Source organism: Hippocampus guttulatus, chromosome 19, assembly GCF_054856545.1.
Source record: "Hippocampus guttulatus isolate MCC_2025c chromosome 19, RoL_Hgut_1.0, whole genome shotgun sequence".
Taxonomy (NCBI): Eukaryota; Metazoa; Chordata; class Actinopteri; order Syngnathiformes; family Syngnathidae; genus Hippocampus; species Hippocampus guttulatus.
Window position 1 is genome coordinate 3,645,725 of NC_141279.1, and position 17,255 is coordinate 3,662,979.

General features: G+C 42.8%; 1 protein-coding gene across 1 annotated transcript; it reads left to right on the plus strand.

The window, feature by feature from the left end:
- The first annotated feature begins 2,194 nt into the window (after nucleotides 1-2,194).
- On the plus strand, nucleotides 2,195-4,604 carry rasd1 (RAS, dexamethasone-induced 1). The gene is made up of 2 exons (XM_086138977.1): nucleotides 2,195-3,477; nucleotides 3,592-4,604. Exons 1-2 carry the CDS (start codon nucleotides 3,207-3,209, stop codon nucleotides 4,122-4,124), a joined length of 804 nt encoding a protein of 267 aa, XP_085995103.1. The 5' UTR covers nucleotides 2,195-3,206; the 3' UTR covers nucleotides 4,125-4,604.
- Nucleotides 4,605-17,255: the final 12,651 nt, after the last annotated feature.

The following is a 17,255-nucleotide window of genomic DNA, read 5'->3' on the forward strand; positions in this document are numbered from 1 at the left end:
CGCTTAAAGAACGGAGAGAAAAGGGGCATCTGTCTTAGCGATCGATGCTTGACAAAAGGTCACCATGTTCACTCGGTCACAATGCGCACGCCCTGACCCGCAAGTAGTACAAATCTCATTTCCTTCTTGTCATCAAGATCGAGTGATCTAACTTGAGTCCGTGGTGCATTTTAATGACCTGAAAATTTGGAGTTTTCTCCTTGCCGTTATCTTTGAACAATGTTGTCCCTCTAATTCTGTGCAAGCTCTCTGTGGACAATGATTTGGACTAGAACCGAGATGCCCAAGTCCGGTCCTCGAGGGTCCCGATCCTGTTTGTTTTCGAGGTTTCCCTTCTCCTACACACCTGATTCAAATCTTCAGAAGCCTGATCATGAACCTGATGACTTTAATCAGGTGTGTTGGAGGAGGTAAACATCTCGAGGATCGTACTTGGGCACCCCCGCTCTATAACATGTGACTAAAAATGTCAAGAAAAGGCGACTAGAACAGCTTCATCTTGATTTGGGGGTTCATCGGGATCATCTCAGCTTTTTTATTTTACCCCCCTGGAACAGATTTCAATTCATCTGTACAGGGAATGGGTCACGTGAATATTAATGTTTTTAAATGGTGTATTTTGGTCTACAGTGTTTTGTATCGCCAAAATCCGACATTTTATCTGGGGTGTGCAGAATTATATCCACGATAAGACGCTCTCATACTGTGTCATTGCAATCCCATGTTCCGATGCAAAATCCGAAACACTGTGGTGTGTATAATTGCCGTGAACGCTTTCTACTGCCTTTCTGTTGGTGGCTTTTATGAGGCATTCTTGTGAACAATGCACGTTTTTTTAAAAAAATAATAAGTACAGACTTAAAATCAGATGATCTACATCTTGAAAGAGTTGGCGCCTCCACCAGCCGATATAATGCATATACGTTCGGTTTCATGCAGGTTGTTGGCCTGCAGCGTCTCCCCCCCCCCCCCCCCATTTAAATTACGGTGTGTGTGTGTGTGTTTATATATATTTTTAATCTGATTTAGCCTACTAGAGGATTTTTTTTATGTAAAAATGTGTTGACCAGTGTTGTTCTTGCTAAATGTGAGTGCAAGTTTGTTTCTTCGGTTAAAAAAAAAAAAAAGAGATACAAAAATAGATCATATAAAAGCTATAATAAACAATCCTAATTTGTGCTGTGCAAATGGAAACAAAATCACACATCTTTTATGACCCACAGCACGTACTGCATGATTTATTTTTAAAAGGTGCACATCTGAACAGAATATATCTCATCTAATTTCAGCCACTTTTCAAATAGCCGCAGACTTCTGCCTAACATTGTGCTTTTAGCGCCCCTATTTGGCCAATCTGATAACTGCAGCGATGATTTGCATCCCATCAAATGCAAGCGCCGCACAAAAAAGTATTTACACACTTGCACAAAGCAAGGTCCGAAACGAACTGAACTGATTTTTGTGTGGAAGCTTTGAAATCTCAACCTCATTACAAAAAAATAAATAAAACGTAATTGGATTGATCTGTAATTTCCCCAGTGTGGGACTAATAAAGGATATCTAATCTAATCTGTGGGTGCAAAAACGTCAGCAAACGTGATTGGGCAAAAGAAGTTTCATTGGCACACACAGTAGGGGTTCCAGCTCTTTATTTTATTTTTTTAAATTTCTACCCATTTTTCACACCCTGGGCATTGTAGGAAAATTGTATGTTCCTAGTGAGCAGGGCTGGAGCATAGATTTTCCGGTCTTATTCCGGGCATCACGGCCAAATCCGAGTCGACGATTCATTTTGGGCACGTTACTCACGCACCCCGTCGCCAAATAAGTTTCGGCACATGCGGCCCATCGATGACAACATTTGAATGCATTACTGTAGCACAATGTCAACGATTATATCGGCGCGTTTTCCCGGGCAGCATTATTTATATAGTGGTGTATTTTCTACACAAGGTAACTCAATGTGCTCCACAAAATTACAAATACAACATTTCAAGAATACATTTCAATAAATGGATTTAAGACATCTAAAAAAAAAGAAGAAACAAAACCCACAAATAGAAGAATTTGAGAAATTTAAAAGCAAAGAAATAAAAAGTACTTTACAAAAACAAAAGTACCGATGTTGCAAGAACAAGATTTTTGAAAAAAAAATTGAAATACTTTAAAAGACCTTAATCATAGGTATGGGGGGGGGGGGTTACCTTGGTTTTGAAATCATTTACACTCTGCATCATTTACTCTTATGCGTGAATTAAACATTTTTGGTAGCTAGCATGTGTTGTCAACTCCGTGCTACGAGTACAACTAGTGACATTATACATTTTTACTTGTTAACATCTCGCTCACGACTAGTCTTGTACTAGTAGGGCACAAATGTCAACCAGTGTACAGTTTTGATACAAAGGTAACATGCGCCACTGGTGTCATGCAAGCGCTGCGTCGTAGTACGCAAAAGTATAACTGCCTCAATACAATTCAGTTGTATTTAACTTTTTAAGTCCAGACCATTTGCATTTAACTCATTCACTCCCAAAGACGTTTTTAAACGTCTTTTCAGACTTGGTCCAGAATTGGCTGGTAATGAATGAGTTAATCTTTCAGAAGTGTAGTTTTGCAAACCTTTATTCGGGTTTGATTTTAGTTCAATTTTGTGTGCACTTCTTAGGAATACAACCTCATTTTTGATGAACGCGTAGGCCTACTATAGTACTGTACAGTATTTATATATGGGGTCACGATGGTGGTATTTTTTATAAAGTGGTACTTTGTGTGACGTTTGGCAGTTGTGGAAGTCACTTTTGTGTGTCTTATTCATTCTACTAGTGCACTAAATTGTCCTAAAGACTGGACATGGAACTTAAGTAACTCTCAGGGTTCTTCAATATTTTTATTTATATAGCAAAGAACCCTCTGTCCGCTTCGGTTTCTTTCTCAGATTCGAAAAACTTTATGACAGTGACTTTTCGAGAATTGGAAGACTGACGCACCAGTGGGAGTTTGCTCCGCTTTTTTACTGCGCTCGAAGGACCACCCTGTCAGCGAGCCGTGACGTCAACGGGAGGAGGGGACCCACCCGCGCACTTAAATACCGCACCGAGCATCATCCTGACCGACAGAAAACCACACAACCTTTGAGAATCGCCTCCCCACCAAGTCTCCTCTCGCTCTCCAAAAGACTCGCACCTCACGACCCGGAGGACGCCATGATTAAAAAAATGTCCCCCTCGGAGAGCGACTTTGACATCCCGGCCAAGAACTGTTATAGGATGGTGATCCTGGGCTCCACGAAAGTCGGGAAAACTGCAATCGTGTCCCGCTTCTTAAACGGGAGGTTCGACGAGCAGTACACGCCGACGATAGAGGACTTTCACCGGAAACTGTACAGCATCAAGGGGGACAATTACCAGCTTGACATCCTGGATACGTCTGGCAACCATCCGTTCCCTGCCATGCGGAGGCTCTCCATCCTGACAGGTACTTGCGCGTCATTTTACGCACGCACTATTTCGAATTGTCAGATTTTTTTTAAATACAAAAAAAAAAAAAAGTGCGAAACAACCGAACTTAGTTCTCTCCTCTCTCTCACAGGTGATGTGTTCATCCTGGTTTTCAGCCTGGACAACAGAGACTCCTTCCACGAGGTGCAGCGCCTCAAGCGTCAAATCTACGAGACCAAGTCGTGCCTCAAAAACAAAATGAAAGAGAACCTCGACGTGCCCCTGGTCATATGCGGCAACAAGGGAGACCGCGAGTTCTACCGCGAGGTGCAGCGCGCCGAGATCGAGCAACTGGTGGACGGCGACGAGAACAAGTGCGCCTATTTCGAGATCTCGGCCAAGCGCAACGAGAACGTAGACCGGATGTTCCAGACGTTATTCACCCTCGCCAAGCTGCCCCACGAGATGAGTCCCGACCTGCACAGGAAGGTATCCGTGCAATATTGCGACATGCTGCACAGAAAGTCCATGAAGAACAAGAAAATGAAAGACGTCGGGGAGGCGTACGGCATGGTGACGCCGTACGCGCGCAGACCCAGCGTGCACAGCGACCTCATGTACATTAAAGAGAAGGCGGTCGGCGGAGGGCAGGCGAAAGATAAAGAAAGATGCGTGATCAGTTAAGAGGACTTGTTGGAAGAAAGTATTTCAAGAGAGACCGGGGGGGGTGAGGGGACGAAAAAGCAGCCACCTTTGGGGCTTTTTCGAGCCGGTTTGTGCGCGCGCACGTTCAGGCGCCGACGCGCAACTGTCGCCCATGGATACGGAGCGGATTCCGAAGAACTGCCCCCCCCCCTCAAAAAAAACAGACATAACCCACGACAGATTGAAAGAATGTTCCCTTCTTCTGTCCAACCGTGTGACTTTTCATCACCGTACTTCGTGCGCGTCAGACGTAAAAAAAATCCGAAATGTGTTCGTTGACGTCATCAGAGACGCAGCAGTGGACAGTAATGTTGTTTACATCTTTGTTTTGTAATAACCACACTTGAATGTTCCTTTGCAATCAGCACTATTTTTACGTACTGTATATTTATTGTGACTGTCACTTTTTGCAAAAAAAAACAACAAAACCTGATAATAAAATAAAAACAAAAACAACCAGCGCCTGCATTCCTTATTTTATTTACTAAGCCGAGGTTCTCATCAACAGTCATCCACAAAAAAAAAAATTGCACACGGTAATTATGTTGATGAATATGATAACGCAGGTTGTTCAATGAAAATAAAGCCCCCCCCCCTTCATGTTTACACAAATAAATTTAACTATCAAGCAAACTCCATTCCACTGATGGCACAAATTCTCACACCATGTAGTCTGTACTTCTACACAAGTATCTGTACTTCTCGAGGCGTACAGATACTTGTGCAGAAATTTCATCGATGCTGCATGTCATACATAAAGCATAATTGACAATAACGATGACCTTGACCCTTGACCTTGACCCCTTGAAAAACAAGACTGTGGGAAAACAATTATTCATTCAAAAGGAGTTTTTACTGCCGTTTTTATGAACACCTGTTTTGATAACTTTAAAAAAAATGAACATAATTGTGTGTCTTTTTTATTAACTTCCTGTACAGTGATTGTAGGCAACAGCATTTTCATCCAGACATCCATTTTCTGATCCGCTTAACCTCACGAGGTTCGAGGGCTGGCTGGAGCCGATCCGAGTTGTCTTCGGCCAGTCGGCGGGAGACACCCCGAAATGGTTGCCAGCCAATCACAGGGCACACAGAAATAAACAAAAATTTACGGTCACAATCACACCTAATGACAAATGAGAGTGTTCCATTAACCTGCCATGCATGTTTTTGGAATGTGGGAGGAAACCGGAGCACCCGGTGAAAAGCCACGTTAGGCACGGAGCCAGAATCGAACCCTGCTCCTGTGCACTTGTGAGGCGGACATGCTCACCAGTCGTTCACAGTGCCGCCCCCGACATTTTCATGTTCCCTTAAATTACGTCATGTATGGAGAATATCTCGCTCAATTCTGTTGTCATTGCGGGTAATACTCCACAATTCACCTTGTCGTCCCAAAATCTCAATCAATCATCCTCAGGCCTATTCTGTTGAATTTGCATAAATCCAAAGTACCTACTGAAGGAAAAAAAAAAGAATAGAAGTTTTATTTTTCATTTTCTCAACTTAAGACAACGGTCAAGAGTGTTCTCCCCTGTTTGCGTGAGTGTGTGCGCGCGGGTATGTGTGTGTGTGTGTGTACACCAGTCTGCTCTATAGCTTCCTCCCACATGACAAAACCAAGTGTTAGAGGAAAATGAATCTTTTGTTTTTCATTCTCGAGGTCACTTCGATCGCGTTGCGGTTTGTCTATCACCTTATTTCGTGTGTTCAAAGCTCGTTCTCATCCACCCTGCGGCAATTTTTTTCACATGAGCCCAGCGCTGCAGTGTCCAGTGTGACGCTCAAGCTTCTCCTCGCGATCGACAATCAGCCTGCCGGCTATGAGTGCAAGCAGTGCGCGTGCGTGTGTCTGGATGTGTGTGTGTCTTGTGTGAGTCGGTGTTTCGTACCCACAGCTGCGTGCTCCAACACTGCCCAGCCGCTAATCAGTAACACAATGTGCTTGACTCCTTGTTACATTTATAATAAGATACACACGAATACTAGCTCTTCTCCTTTGCATATGTGTGAATAAAACATGCTGTGATCCACCGGTCGGACGACGGAAACGTAAAAAAAAAAAAAAAAAAAAGGTCGGAATGCAATGCCGGAGGGAGCTTAAGGAAACAACATTAAAGCCTTGCTAACCCTTGCAAGAATGTGCTTCTGGTCAGTGAACTGTGAGGTGTAGTTACACAGGCGATTTGAAACCACTGCAAATTCCACCCGCAGGAACATAAGTATGGACTTGAGTTGTAAAACAGCCAAACATTTTAAATCAGAGACGTGTGGTCAGGGGAGGCAGGTGAGGCAGAGCCTCACCTCTGAATGCCCATTGCATTGCGCAATCATCACAAACTGGGTTGATACATGCAACTGGTTCGTGCTGCTTGCCGTGTATCTGCATGTTGCAAATATAATGTTTAGCCAATTGAATAAGCTACCCTTTTGTGCTTTATATATTTGTAAATCTGACACTAAAGGAGTCAGTGCCTCACCAACCATGCACCTCACCGCACGCCACTGTTTTAAATTGATACTCACATAGATTCTTTGGCCATATTTTAGTTGCTTTTTTTTTTTTTAAATCAATCCTCCATTAAAAGAAAGACATCAAATCTGTTTATGATCAGACATTTGATGCTCATCTGTGCAGCCAACAGAACTCAATGCAGCTCTGCTTACCTTTTGGCTTTGACGTGTTAGTCGGGGAGCCGCAGCTGTGGAGGTGTGTGTGTGTGTTTCTGCGTGACAAATTTATATGTATCATCATGTTTCACACAGTGGGCGGCACGGTGGTCAGCACGTCCGCCTCACAGTGCAGAGGTGCATGGTTTGATTCCGGCTCCGGCCTTGATGTGTGCAGTTCGCATGTTCTTCCCGTGCCTGTGTGTGTGTGGGAGGGGCGGGGGGAGTGGGGGGCGGCGGCTCCCTTATTCCAAAACATACATGGCAGCTTAATGGAACACTCTAAATCGTCCCGAGGTGTGATTGTGAGTGCGAATGGTTGTTCGTCTCTGTGTGTCATGCGATTGGCTAGCAACCCGTTCAGGGCTTACTACTGGACGAAGACAGCTGGGTGAGGCTCCCTTGTGAGGCTAAGCGCATTAGAAAAATGTATGTATGGTTGGATGGTTTCACACAATCCGGTTGCCCAACTCTGGCAGTCTCTTCAAAGTGGCTCTGGACTAAGCTCGTCATGTCATTGATGGACAAATTCCATGCGATTATAAAAATGCCATGTACTTTTCCTTAGTTTCTAATTCCTGGTATTTTTTTATTTTTTTTGGAGGGGGGGGGGTGGTCTTATTACAGCATACGATTCGAGTGATAAATCCATTTTAGATCCAAGAAAAAATTATTCGAAAGGATTTATGCGTTCAATTTAGGCTGGTGCAATTGCAGTATGGCACACCGGTCGAACACGAGGATGTTGTGTTTGTGCTGGCATGGCAACTGCTGGCCAGGCATCATGTCGTTAATTTTTGCAGGTTTACGTGAACGTTGTCTCTCCGTGAAGCGTTTCAAGAAACACAAAGAAAAAAAAAAAGTTGAGCCACTTTTCACATGTTTTGTTATTGGTGTGGTACTTTTTTGCTTGGATTAGCCTTTCACTCAGTTTCCCGAATCCCACAATAATGATCTTAATCTATGTTAATCTGTATGTTCAACAAAACTCAAGGCGGCGCTTATTTTGTATTTTTTTTTTTTGCTATTGGCAAATAGCAGGGGCAATAGAATCACTGTTGGTATTTATGATTCAAATGACAACTGCTTTTTAGAGGCAAAAAAACCCAAAACGTTTTGAAAATGACCGCATTTTTGGTTTCCACGTTAAAACGGAATAAAAACAGTCGGAGGCGTGTGCTGCAGTCTTCTGGGCACATACGAGCACAGTGAGTCACCGTGGCGGTACAACTCAAGGATGCGGTGTTTGTGCTGGCATGGCAACTGCCGGCCTGACATCGCCGTATATCAATGTTTGTTTTTGCAGGTTCATGTGAACAGTGTGGTCTGTATGTGAAGCTTATTAAAAAAAAAGGAAAAGGAAATTTGGAAAATGTACCCTTTGTCCGTTCCCGAAGAGGTTTGTAGTTGGAACGCACTGTCTTTACGGTCGCTGTAAGAAGTACTAGTTTGTTACATGTACAGTATCTCGTCTATCCAAAACGATATTGCAGTTGGAAAAAGTAGCGATTGTATACTCACCAAAAATACGTCAGAGTTGTGTATTTTTATTTTTTTCCCATGACTTTGCAACAACCGAACGTAGTCCGCTGTGCAGCTCGTGGAAGAGTGTAAATTTGCTGTCCAAAATAACTCGACAAGCAGCTATTAACTAAGGAGCGAAAATGTCCAAATGGATCCTAATTAGACGTTTATCCTCTCCTGTGTCACGTGAAATCTTAACTTTGGTGTTGTCACTATCTAACTTGGCATCTCTTCCATAATAGACAGATACGATCCATTTAAACATAATTTACAGTGATTCTCTAGTGTTGATCTCTGTGTTCCGGTAAAAAAATATATATATATTGGTTTATAATTACCATAAGTTACAAGTTATTTTATACTCTATGGTAGCATGAAGCTAGTCAGTGTTACATTTTAACTTCAACACAGACTCGCGGTTCGAAGAGAGGGCAGTTGGCGCGGTTGTGAGAGTGGTCACAGCCGATTGCACTCATGGCCAATCAAAGCAGCTCCTGTCATTTCCTTCAATTGTTACATGCTCGTCATGTCATGTGGTAGGAAATAGGCACTTGGAAGCCTCATCACCCCCAATCGTTGGTGTGCCCCATCCCATTCCCCGAGCTGTGTCGCCCAGTGGAATGATTACAAAAAAAAAATTGAATACAAGGAACAGAAGGTTTGATGTTCGCTGTTCACGTATTTATGAATGGAATTCATCTTTTTTAGAGTAGACCAACAGTCAGCCGTGTGGCCATTTTCGATTTTTAGAATGAGCAGGCATAAAGTTGAGACTTTCTGCTCCCAAATTGTCCACGCCCACATCTCCAAGCTCTTCTTAGGATCCGCCGATCGAGGCGCCACGGCAGAGCAGAAGCCTACTACGGTCAATCGTTTCAAAATGTATAACAGAAAAGCTGCATTAAAAAAAAAAACTGTTACGAGATGGGCGCATTGCACAAACAGTTCGAAGCCCAATGAACAATTAAATTGTCCTTGTGATAATGAAGGATTCAGCTGCAGACGGAGCTGATGTCTATTTTCATGTTCTTGCACAACACAAGAGCAGGTGGGCCAAATTGTCTCCTCACCCCCCCCCCCCTCCAAAAAAAAAAGATTTAGCCCTGTTCGGAAGACGACTTTCCTGGTTAGTGTCTTAATCTTAATGTGTAATATATTTACCTGTACGTTGCAGCCAAGCATGACAGCAGAGTCAGACCTTGCCCAGATGGTTCTGATATAACTGATACACAGGCGTGATTACACGGTGACATAATAACTCTGCCACTTCCACTTCAAAGGCTTAACAGCTTCAATGAAAGCCAGGACGAGACACACCAACTCACTTTTCGGTAAAACAATTATGAGGAATACAAAAATCATTGGAGTTCATTCGCGCACTAGACACGGAAAAAAAACAAATTACAATGTTTCCAGAAACAATGCTAAGAAACAGTCCCAATGTTTGATTTGCAATAGAATGTCCAATGTTGCCAATGCTTTTGTGTCTCTGGAAAAAATAAAGACAGTTGTAAGTGATGTGTGATGCATACACACAATTCACACTTAACCTTTCAAAGTATTGAGTAACAAACTGGTTTCCTCCAAAAAAAATACCTCCTCCGGCCTCTGCAGCTCATCATGGAGTTTATTTAGGTTAAGATTTAACCGAGCCACAGGAAGTCATGTACAGTGCCTGTCATACAGCGTGGTTTTTTAAAAAAAAAATTTTGTGAAACTAGCAAATGGTTTGTGGTTAGGAGCTGTGCTTCAGCGCACTCCAGCCACAAGTTGCACACACACGTAACAATAAGAAATCGTAAATGCCACATTTTGCGTTGTTAATTGGTAACCATGCAAATTACACAAAATAGAACAAAAATCACATTTGGGACACGCAACACAAAAAAAAAAAAAAGGGAGTTTGGATTTTACGTGTGTCATTCCTCTGGCAAATTGCTTTGTTGTGCTGATGGTTTTAAAGTGGTTCCAACTTAAATTACTGATTTAGTTGCTTTTTTTTCTTTTTCTTTTTTTTTTTAAACAGTGTTTTGCAACATCAAATAGGATAACAAATGCACGATATATGTGTTGGTGTCTTGTATACATGGTCGAAATTAAAAATGAGACATCTGGCAAAAAAAAACCTACTGAAAAGAAAAGCTTAAAATCATGAGAGCAAATTTGAAACTAATGGTGATATAAACAAATGACTGATATAAAGAAACAAGAGAAACATTTTTTGCCACAGATCTCGGCCACTCGTGCGCGTCTTTGATGTCGTCTTCTCCGTTTTGACAGCAAGCAGCGGCGAGAAACAACAACAACGGCGTTTGTAGACGCTCGCGAGCACAGACCGCTCCTCACAGACCTCGTATCAAAGCAGAGGCAGGACAGACGCAGGCGTGAAGATGATATTATCGGGCGACATAAGGCGCTTTCATCCAAGATCCCGCTGTGAGCGCGAGGGTGGGGTGGGGGTGTGGGGGGGCGGGGGGGGGGGGTGGCTGCTGACGCACGATATCACAAAAGCCAAACAAAGCGGCCACGCTTCACACATGTCAAGATCTTGTTTTGGATTTAATGCAATGTGACTGGGTGGTGTCACTGTCACTCAAGAGCAGCGCTCGTGATACACACAGCGCCTGTTCTTTACGTATTCCGGTGGTCACTCCAGGCCCGGGCGGGGCGTGAAGCGAAAATTTGATTGAGGCCCTTTATTTCTTCAATTATATTGAGTATCTATCATACAGCGACTAGAAATTCATCTGCCCGTCTTGTCTATAGGATCCTTATGATGGCAGATGTTTTTCTTTTCTTTTTTTTGGGCGGGGGGGCGGGCCTTGAACTGCACATGACTGCTCAGCACTCCTCCGTTGTTTTTGCAGTCTTCTTTCCTATCTAAATGCTGACATCATCTAAACAATTGTCCCTCCAAAACAATGGAAAAGTGACACCAATGCAGCGGGAGGATATACAAAGAAATTTATGAGTTGGTCTTATGAAATGAGCTACGTTTTATAGCTGCTCAGTTACCCCGGTAACATTTCCCCTTGACCGTCCCCGGTGATGACATTACAAAGCAGTCTGTCTATACAAAATATATGCCCTGACTGGCCATCCTGGCATTTTAAGAGCCAGACTACCCGAAAAAAAAATGCAGGATAGGCAATCCAGAGATGTATTTCTAACATGGCGATTAAAAAGTCAATTTTCCACAATGTGTCCCCTTTAACTTATTCAGTACCAGCCAATTCTGGACCAAGTCTGAAAAGACGTTTAAAAACGTCTTTGGGAGTGAATGAGTTAAATGAAGACGATCTTCTGAAAGTCAAACAAATAGCCCGGCTACATTCAATTTGGCCTCATCCATATGGGTCACTGGAATATTACGCATTGATTGAAGTCTTAATAAGAGCAGTCGATTAGCCATTTCACCTCAGTCAGGGACTCGTATTGTGTTGGTTACGTAACGACAGTAAAAGATGCTTCGGATAATTGCGGTGGTTTCGGCCTCTGCGCGTCCACTTTTCTCTCATAAAAGGTGAATTTTAGTGTCAAATCTACCGACGGGGGGGGGGGGGGGGGGTGTTCAGCGAAGCGGCGGCAACAAAATGATTAAAACGCTTTCGTAAGAGGAAATAATGACCCTTCTTGACTGAGCGCAATGCTGTATGCTTTCTTTTGTGTCATAAACGCATACGCTTTGTGAAAAGTTATTTGTAGTTGTTACTGAATAGTTGGGCTGGGTTGAATGAGGGCATATTTTTGCTGCTCAGTGGAGGGTGTGCGGGGTGTGGGGGGTTTGTTCCAATGGATGCTGGCGTCATTGTCTGGGATGCTCAAACAACCTCCACTTGCAAAATGACTCCATAATTGTCCACACGCTTGTTGAATGGTGCTATTAAAGAAATTACATCTTCAAGGAAATTTTCATCATCATGTGACATTCACTAAATTCCAATTCTATACTCTATAATGGTTGATAAGAATCGAGATTTTTATGCATTTATACATTTGGAGCATACATTAGGAATGGGGGCGGGGGGATCCAAATGGGATATTCGGGTTATATTATGTCAAATTAACTTTTTAATTGCTTCCATACAAAATAATTGTGTTTCTGGAGTGCCTGCCCACCCTTAACATGTAAAATTAACAACAACTTACAATGTGCAGTGACACGGATGAACCCATTTGTTGTGCTGCAAGGCGGGACCCATTTTTTTTACCCTAAATCTAAAAAAAAAATTATAATAATAATAAAATATATACAGTATATAAATAAGTTCCTGGTATTGAATGTGCAGCATCTGAAAAGACAGGTAAATATGTATTTGGGAGTGAATGAGTTTTAATCTTGCATGGCCGTATAATGCCTCATTGAGATGCGGAAGCAATTGTTGTGGCGGCTGACTTGACTTTGAATTTATTCTGGCCTGACCTCAATCCACTAGCCTCAATCCAAAACATGAAGTGACTTTCAATTTTTTTTAAAAAAGGGAAAAAAATGTATTTTTCTCATTTCTCGATTGTATCTTCGAGGCATCCCAAAAACCAACTTCATTTTAATGCACAAGTTTTGTGTTGTTTTACTGACATACACACACAAGAACACTATTGTTCTCAAATGTGTGTCATGAGGTGCATACTATGATCAGTATTTCGCACGATACAGTGGTTAGAATTTTGCATTGTATTTTGGATGGCGTGCCATCTTTGTGTATGTCTTGTACATAACAGCTCAAAGGGGATTGCTCAATTTGCATTCGATCGTTGAAATTGTGGTCAGCTGGACTTCTTAGTGCATATTGAGCGACTTCTTTGCCTCTCACTGCAGGCTGCTGTAATTGGCAGAGAATAGGTGACTCAGACATGTCTGCCTTCACATTGCTCCGGATGTTCGATTTCTCCCAGTGCTTGAGTACCCTCCCCAAAAATGCATGTGAAGTTCACGATGACTCTGAATATTTATTTGGTGCCAATGTTTTTTTGTCTAAATATCCAGTCCAGGGTGCATGCCACGTCTTGCGCTCAAATTCAGATGAGTGAGGCTCCTACTCACCCGTGATCCTACTGTCGAAAATGGATGGTTGGGCATGGAAAAGCAAAAATTCCAGCCATATTATATACCATCGTTCTTTTGTGTCAGACTAGTAACCTACGGTGTGCATGCACATCCCACATGATTCATTCAGTGGGAGCAAATGGACAGACAACTGCCAACCTTAGAGTGGGTGAACAACTGAGAGATGCGAGTGTGGGCGAGAGTGCACACGACTAGTTTCGGTCCACATCAGCCTTGCACGCCGGTTACTAGACAACACTGCGCACCGCAGTACGAATGTGGGGGAGGCAGGGCCTGGGGCTTCAAAAATGGAAATTGATATTATCTTGATGCAAACGGGCAGCACAATAGTGTGGTTGTTTGGGTTAGCACTTTTGCTACACAGTCTTCTGGTTTGAATGTCGGCCTGGGCGCTTGTTTGTGGAGATTGCGTGCTCTACCCGTGCTTGGTGTTTGATTTTGTGCAAAAACAGGCCAGAAACGCATATTAAGACAAGACGAGGTGTTCAAGTAATGACGTGGCTTGTCAACAAGACATCAGATAGCTAGCTAGTTAGCTAGCTAGATAGATAGATACATAGCTAGGTAGCTAGTAGGTTACTCACTTCTAGCTAGCTAGCGAGCTAGCTAAATAGATAGATAGATCATAACAATCAACCCGCACAGATGGTGTGTCTTGCGGCATCAACCATTGATGACGACACACAGCGTCATTCCGTATATTTCTGTGAACAGATTTCAAAGATTTCTCTGTCACACGCACACCGAAAAGCCCACACTAATGTGGCAATTTGGCATGGTCTCACACTGTGTGAGGTTTATTTTGTGTGGTTCTCGCAATCTGTAGAGGAAAAGACGTCAATGTATTAATTTTCCTGACACGGGCAAAGTTGAGTCAGGATTGAATCCCTCACTTGCTCTTACTGACACACACCTTATATAAAGGACCTAGCCTGTGGATTACGTAAAGAGTGAGTGCAAAGCAAACACGATGTGAAAAGAAAAAAAGGCTCAACTCGTGTGGTAATGCGTGACGATGAGGAGACAAACACATCTTTGTTGATTGGGATGCTTGCTCTGGGCTGTTGTGATTGGAGGGTGGAATTGGCCTCTGTGTTCAACTTTCCCCGTGGAAGCCTTTTGTGAAGGGTATTGGGAACCAAGAATAATTCCCTGCACCTTGAGTAAAGAAAGCCACAGTGCAATGTTGCTAAGAGTAATTCAGTCCTTACCCCGATGACCAACATTGGACCAATTGTGCTTATCTCTCGAACTAGCAAAACTCAATGCAGCTTTGCTTACCTTTTGGCTTTGAAACACTAACAGGGGTGTTGCGCATGTGAGCGATGTATGCACGTCGAGGTTCTGCGTGATAGTGTTTCAGACAGCATCGCGGTCAGACTCCATTCATCACTTGAAAGTGGCTCTGAATATTCGCTCAGCCAAGCTGATCATGTCATGGGCTGTTAGTGTGTAGTTGGACGCGGCTCACCACATTCGATGAAACAGGGCAGGTAACTAAAGGTTTACTTTGTTGTTTGATTTTATACTTGGCAGGCACTACCAATGATTTGGATACAAATTTAAAAAAAGAAAAAATTAAAACCTTTTCCCTATCCAAGTTGGCTGCTCAAATGAATAATCTTGATCTCAATTTTAACGCGCTTCTGTCGATGTTTTATCCGCACCGCATCTTCCGCTGAATATTATTCCAAAATGCTTCCAGCTCTTTTTAATGTTGCATGATTCCTGGAACTCTCCCCTTGTGGATGATATCCTTATTAAAATGTCACGCGCTCAGAAAATCCTGGAAGCCTTTACATTTTCACACCACGGATGATTAAGCTTGAATAAAAATACCAATCTCATTTCGATTTCAAACGTGAAGGGTCTTTGTCACTTGGAAGTGAGTCAAGCGCGGAGCCACCCCGCGACGCCCCCGTTCTGTCACACAAGTTTGCGTCAAACTGCTATTTCCATTGTGCGGATGTACGTTGCCTCGATTTTGCCACCTCGACTTCTCGCATCATTCGGTTTGTTTCACACCGGGGTGGAAAATGGCAACCTCATGAAAACAAACAATCAAATTTCAATGCTCTCCTTTTTCCTCGATTTGTGTAGATGTCAGAGTAGTGCGTCTTCTGAAAGTAGAATTTGATGTCATTATTATTATTATTATTATTATTTCATTCATTCATTCATCTTCCGTACCGCTTGATCCTCACGAGGGTCGCGGGGGGGGCTGAAGCCTATCCCAGCTGTCTCCGGGCAGTAGGCGGGGGACACCCTGAATCGGTTGCCAGCCAATCGCAGTATTATTATTTCTTCAGTTGAAAGTCTCACTGTAATCCCCAAAACATCTCATGCTCATAATCAATTCAGACGTTTTCAATTGACCCTTTGAGGACTTCATAAAAGAACACCAGCAACAACGTTTCCAGCTCGATACTCGGAAAGACAACCAAAGCAATTGTTGTGGCGAAACATTTTAATTCGAATGAACCGCTGTCACGTGAAGAAATAATTGACAGATTCTGTGTCAGCTCAAATGCAACCGAGTTTGTTCTCATAAATTATTCGAAGGACACCGTGGACGTGCACGTACGCGCGCGAGACGTCAACGTCCCCGACGACGCGTAAATGTTCCAGATTAGCTTCACCGCACTCATCGGCCGCACTCAGTCTCTGCGCTTTCGTTGAAGATAGATGACAGAGAGAGATGGGGTGGTTTTTGGAAAGTTACCAATCCCCCCCCCCCCCCCCCAATGCGCACGCACGCACGCTGACACACACCTTCGAGATGAACGAGGCATAGACAAACAAACAACGTGTGCTCTTCTTTCTCTTTCCCGAATACATTGTAAATGAATCATGAATAAGCAATACAAACAGTTTCCACTGGCTTACATTGTGTTCCCTCTTTGATCCCTTTTGCATTGCTTGTTAAAAAAATTTTAAAAAAAATTCCAATAACTATTATAAATTATCTTCTCAAGTTCTTCCTCACATCACTCATCTGCCTCGCCTGCAGAAAAGATCGAGCCGTACCAGGAAGTGAATGACGTTTCCCGGGATCCTTCCTGATGATCAATTTAGTGTTGGAAAGACACTCTTGTGAGATTAAAATGTGCAAGTCATAATTAGGCTATTTAACCGTTATGTAATTTGTTTAGCATGAAGGAAAATTTGAACTTGGACTAAAATGCAAGCACAAAACAATCATTTTTACAGGGTTAGGTTAAAGGTCACCGATTAATTGGCGTAGCTATGCTATAGTCCAGGCAGTTTTCAAAATTGAAAGTGGTAAAAATTACACTGCTACATACAGAAAATTACTCAAATTGAAATGGCAAAAGTCCTATTACAGGAAACTTAAACCATCCATTAATAACAAGAAATCCAAAACATGAAATACAAGAGAAGAAGCAGGAGTGACTATCAACATGACTGTGGCGTCTAGAAAATATCTCTTGAGCAAACAGCAAGCAAAGGTCAGTAATCCGATGAAGACTTGGAAAATTGACGGTCGAGGACAGGCTTGAGTGTGAAAGAGAAACAGGTGCACCGCTGGAGAGGCACGCCCTCCAATCCAGCTGGCGCCCAAAACAAAAAGACAGAGCAGACGTGTTAGCTTCCGAATGTTATTATGATATATTTATTTATGTCATTGTGAGATTGTTAATTCAAAGGCACACTGCATAATACCATCCATGCCAAATTTGCATCATCGCTATGTTCCAGCCTCCCCCAGCGTTGCATGATAGCCAACTGACCGACAGTAATGTGACATGCTTGAATCACACAAACAATTTCAATGAGGAAAATGTCAATCAAACTAAAAAAAAAATGCAGTGAGGGGACGCCGATGT

What these genes read in the sequence shown, in the direction of transcription:
- rasd1 (XM_086138977.1), top strand. Translation starts at nt 3,207, where the DNA reads ATGATTAAAAAAATGTCCCCCTCGGAGAGCGACTTTGACATCCCGGCC. An exon ending in GAGGCTCTCCATCCTGACAG is followed by an intron (nt 3,478 to 3,591) that starts GTACTTGCGCGT and finishes TCTCTCTCACAG; the next exon opens with GTGATGTGTTCATCCTGGTT.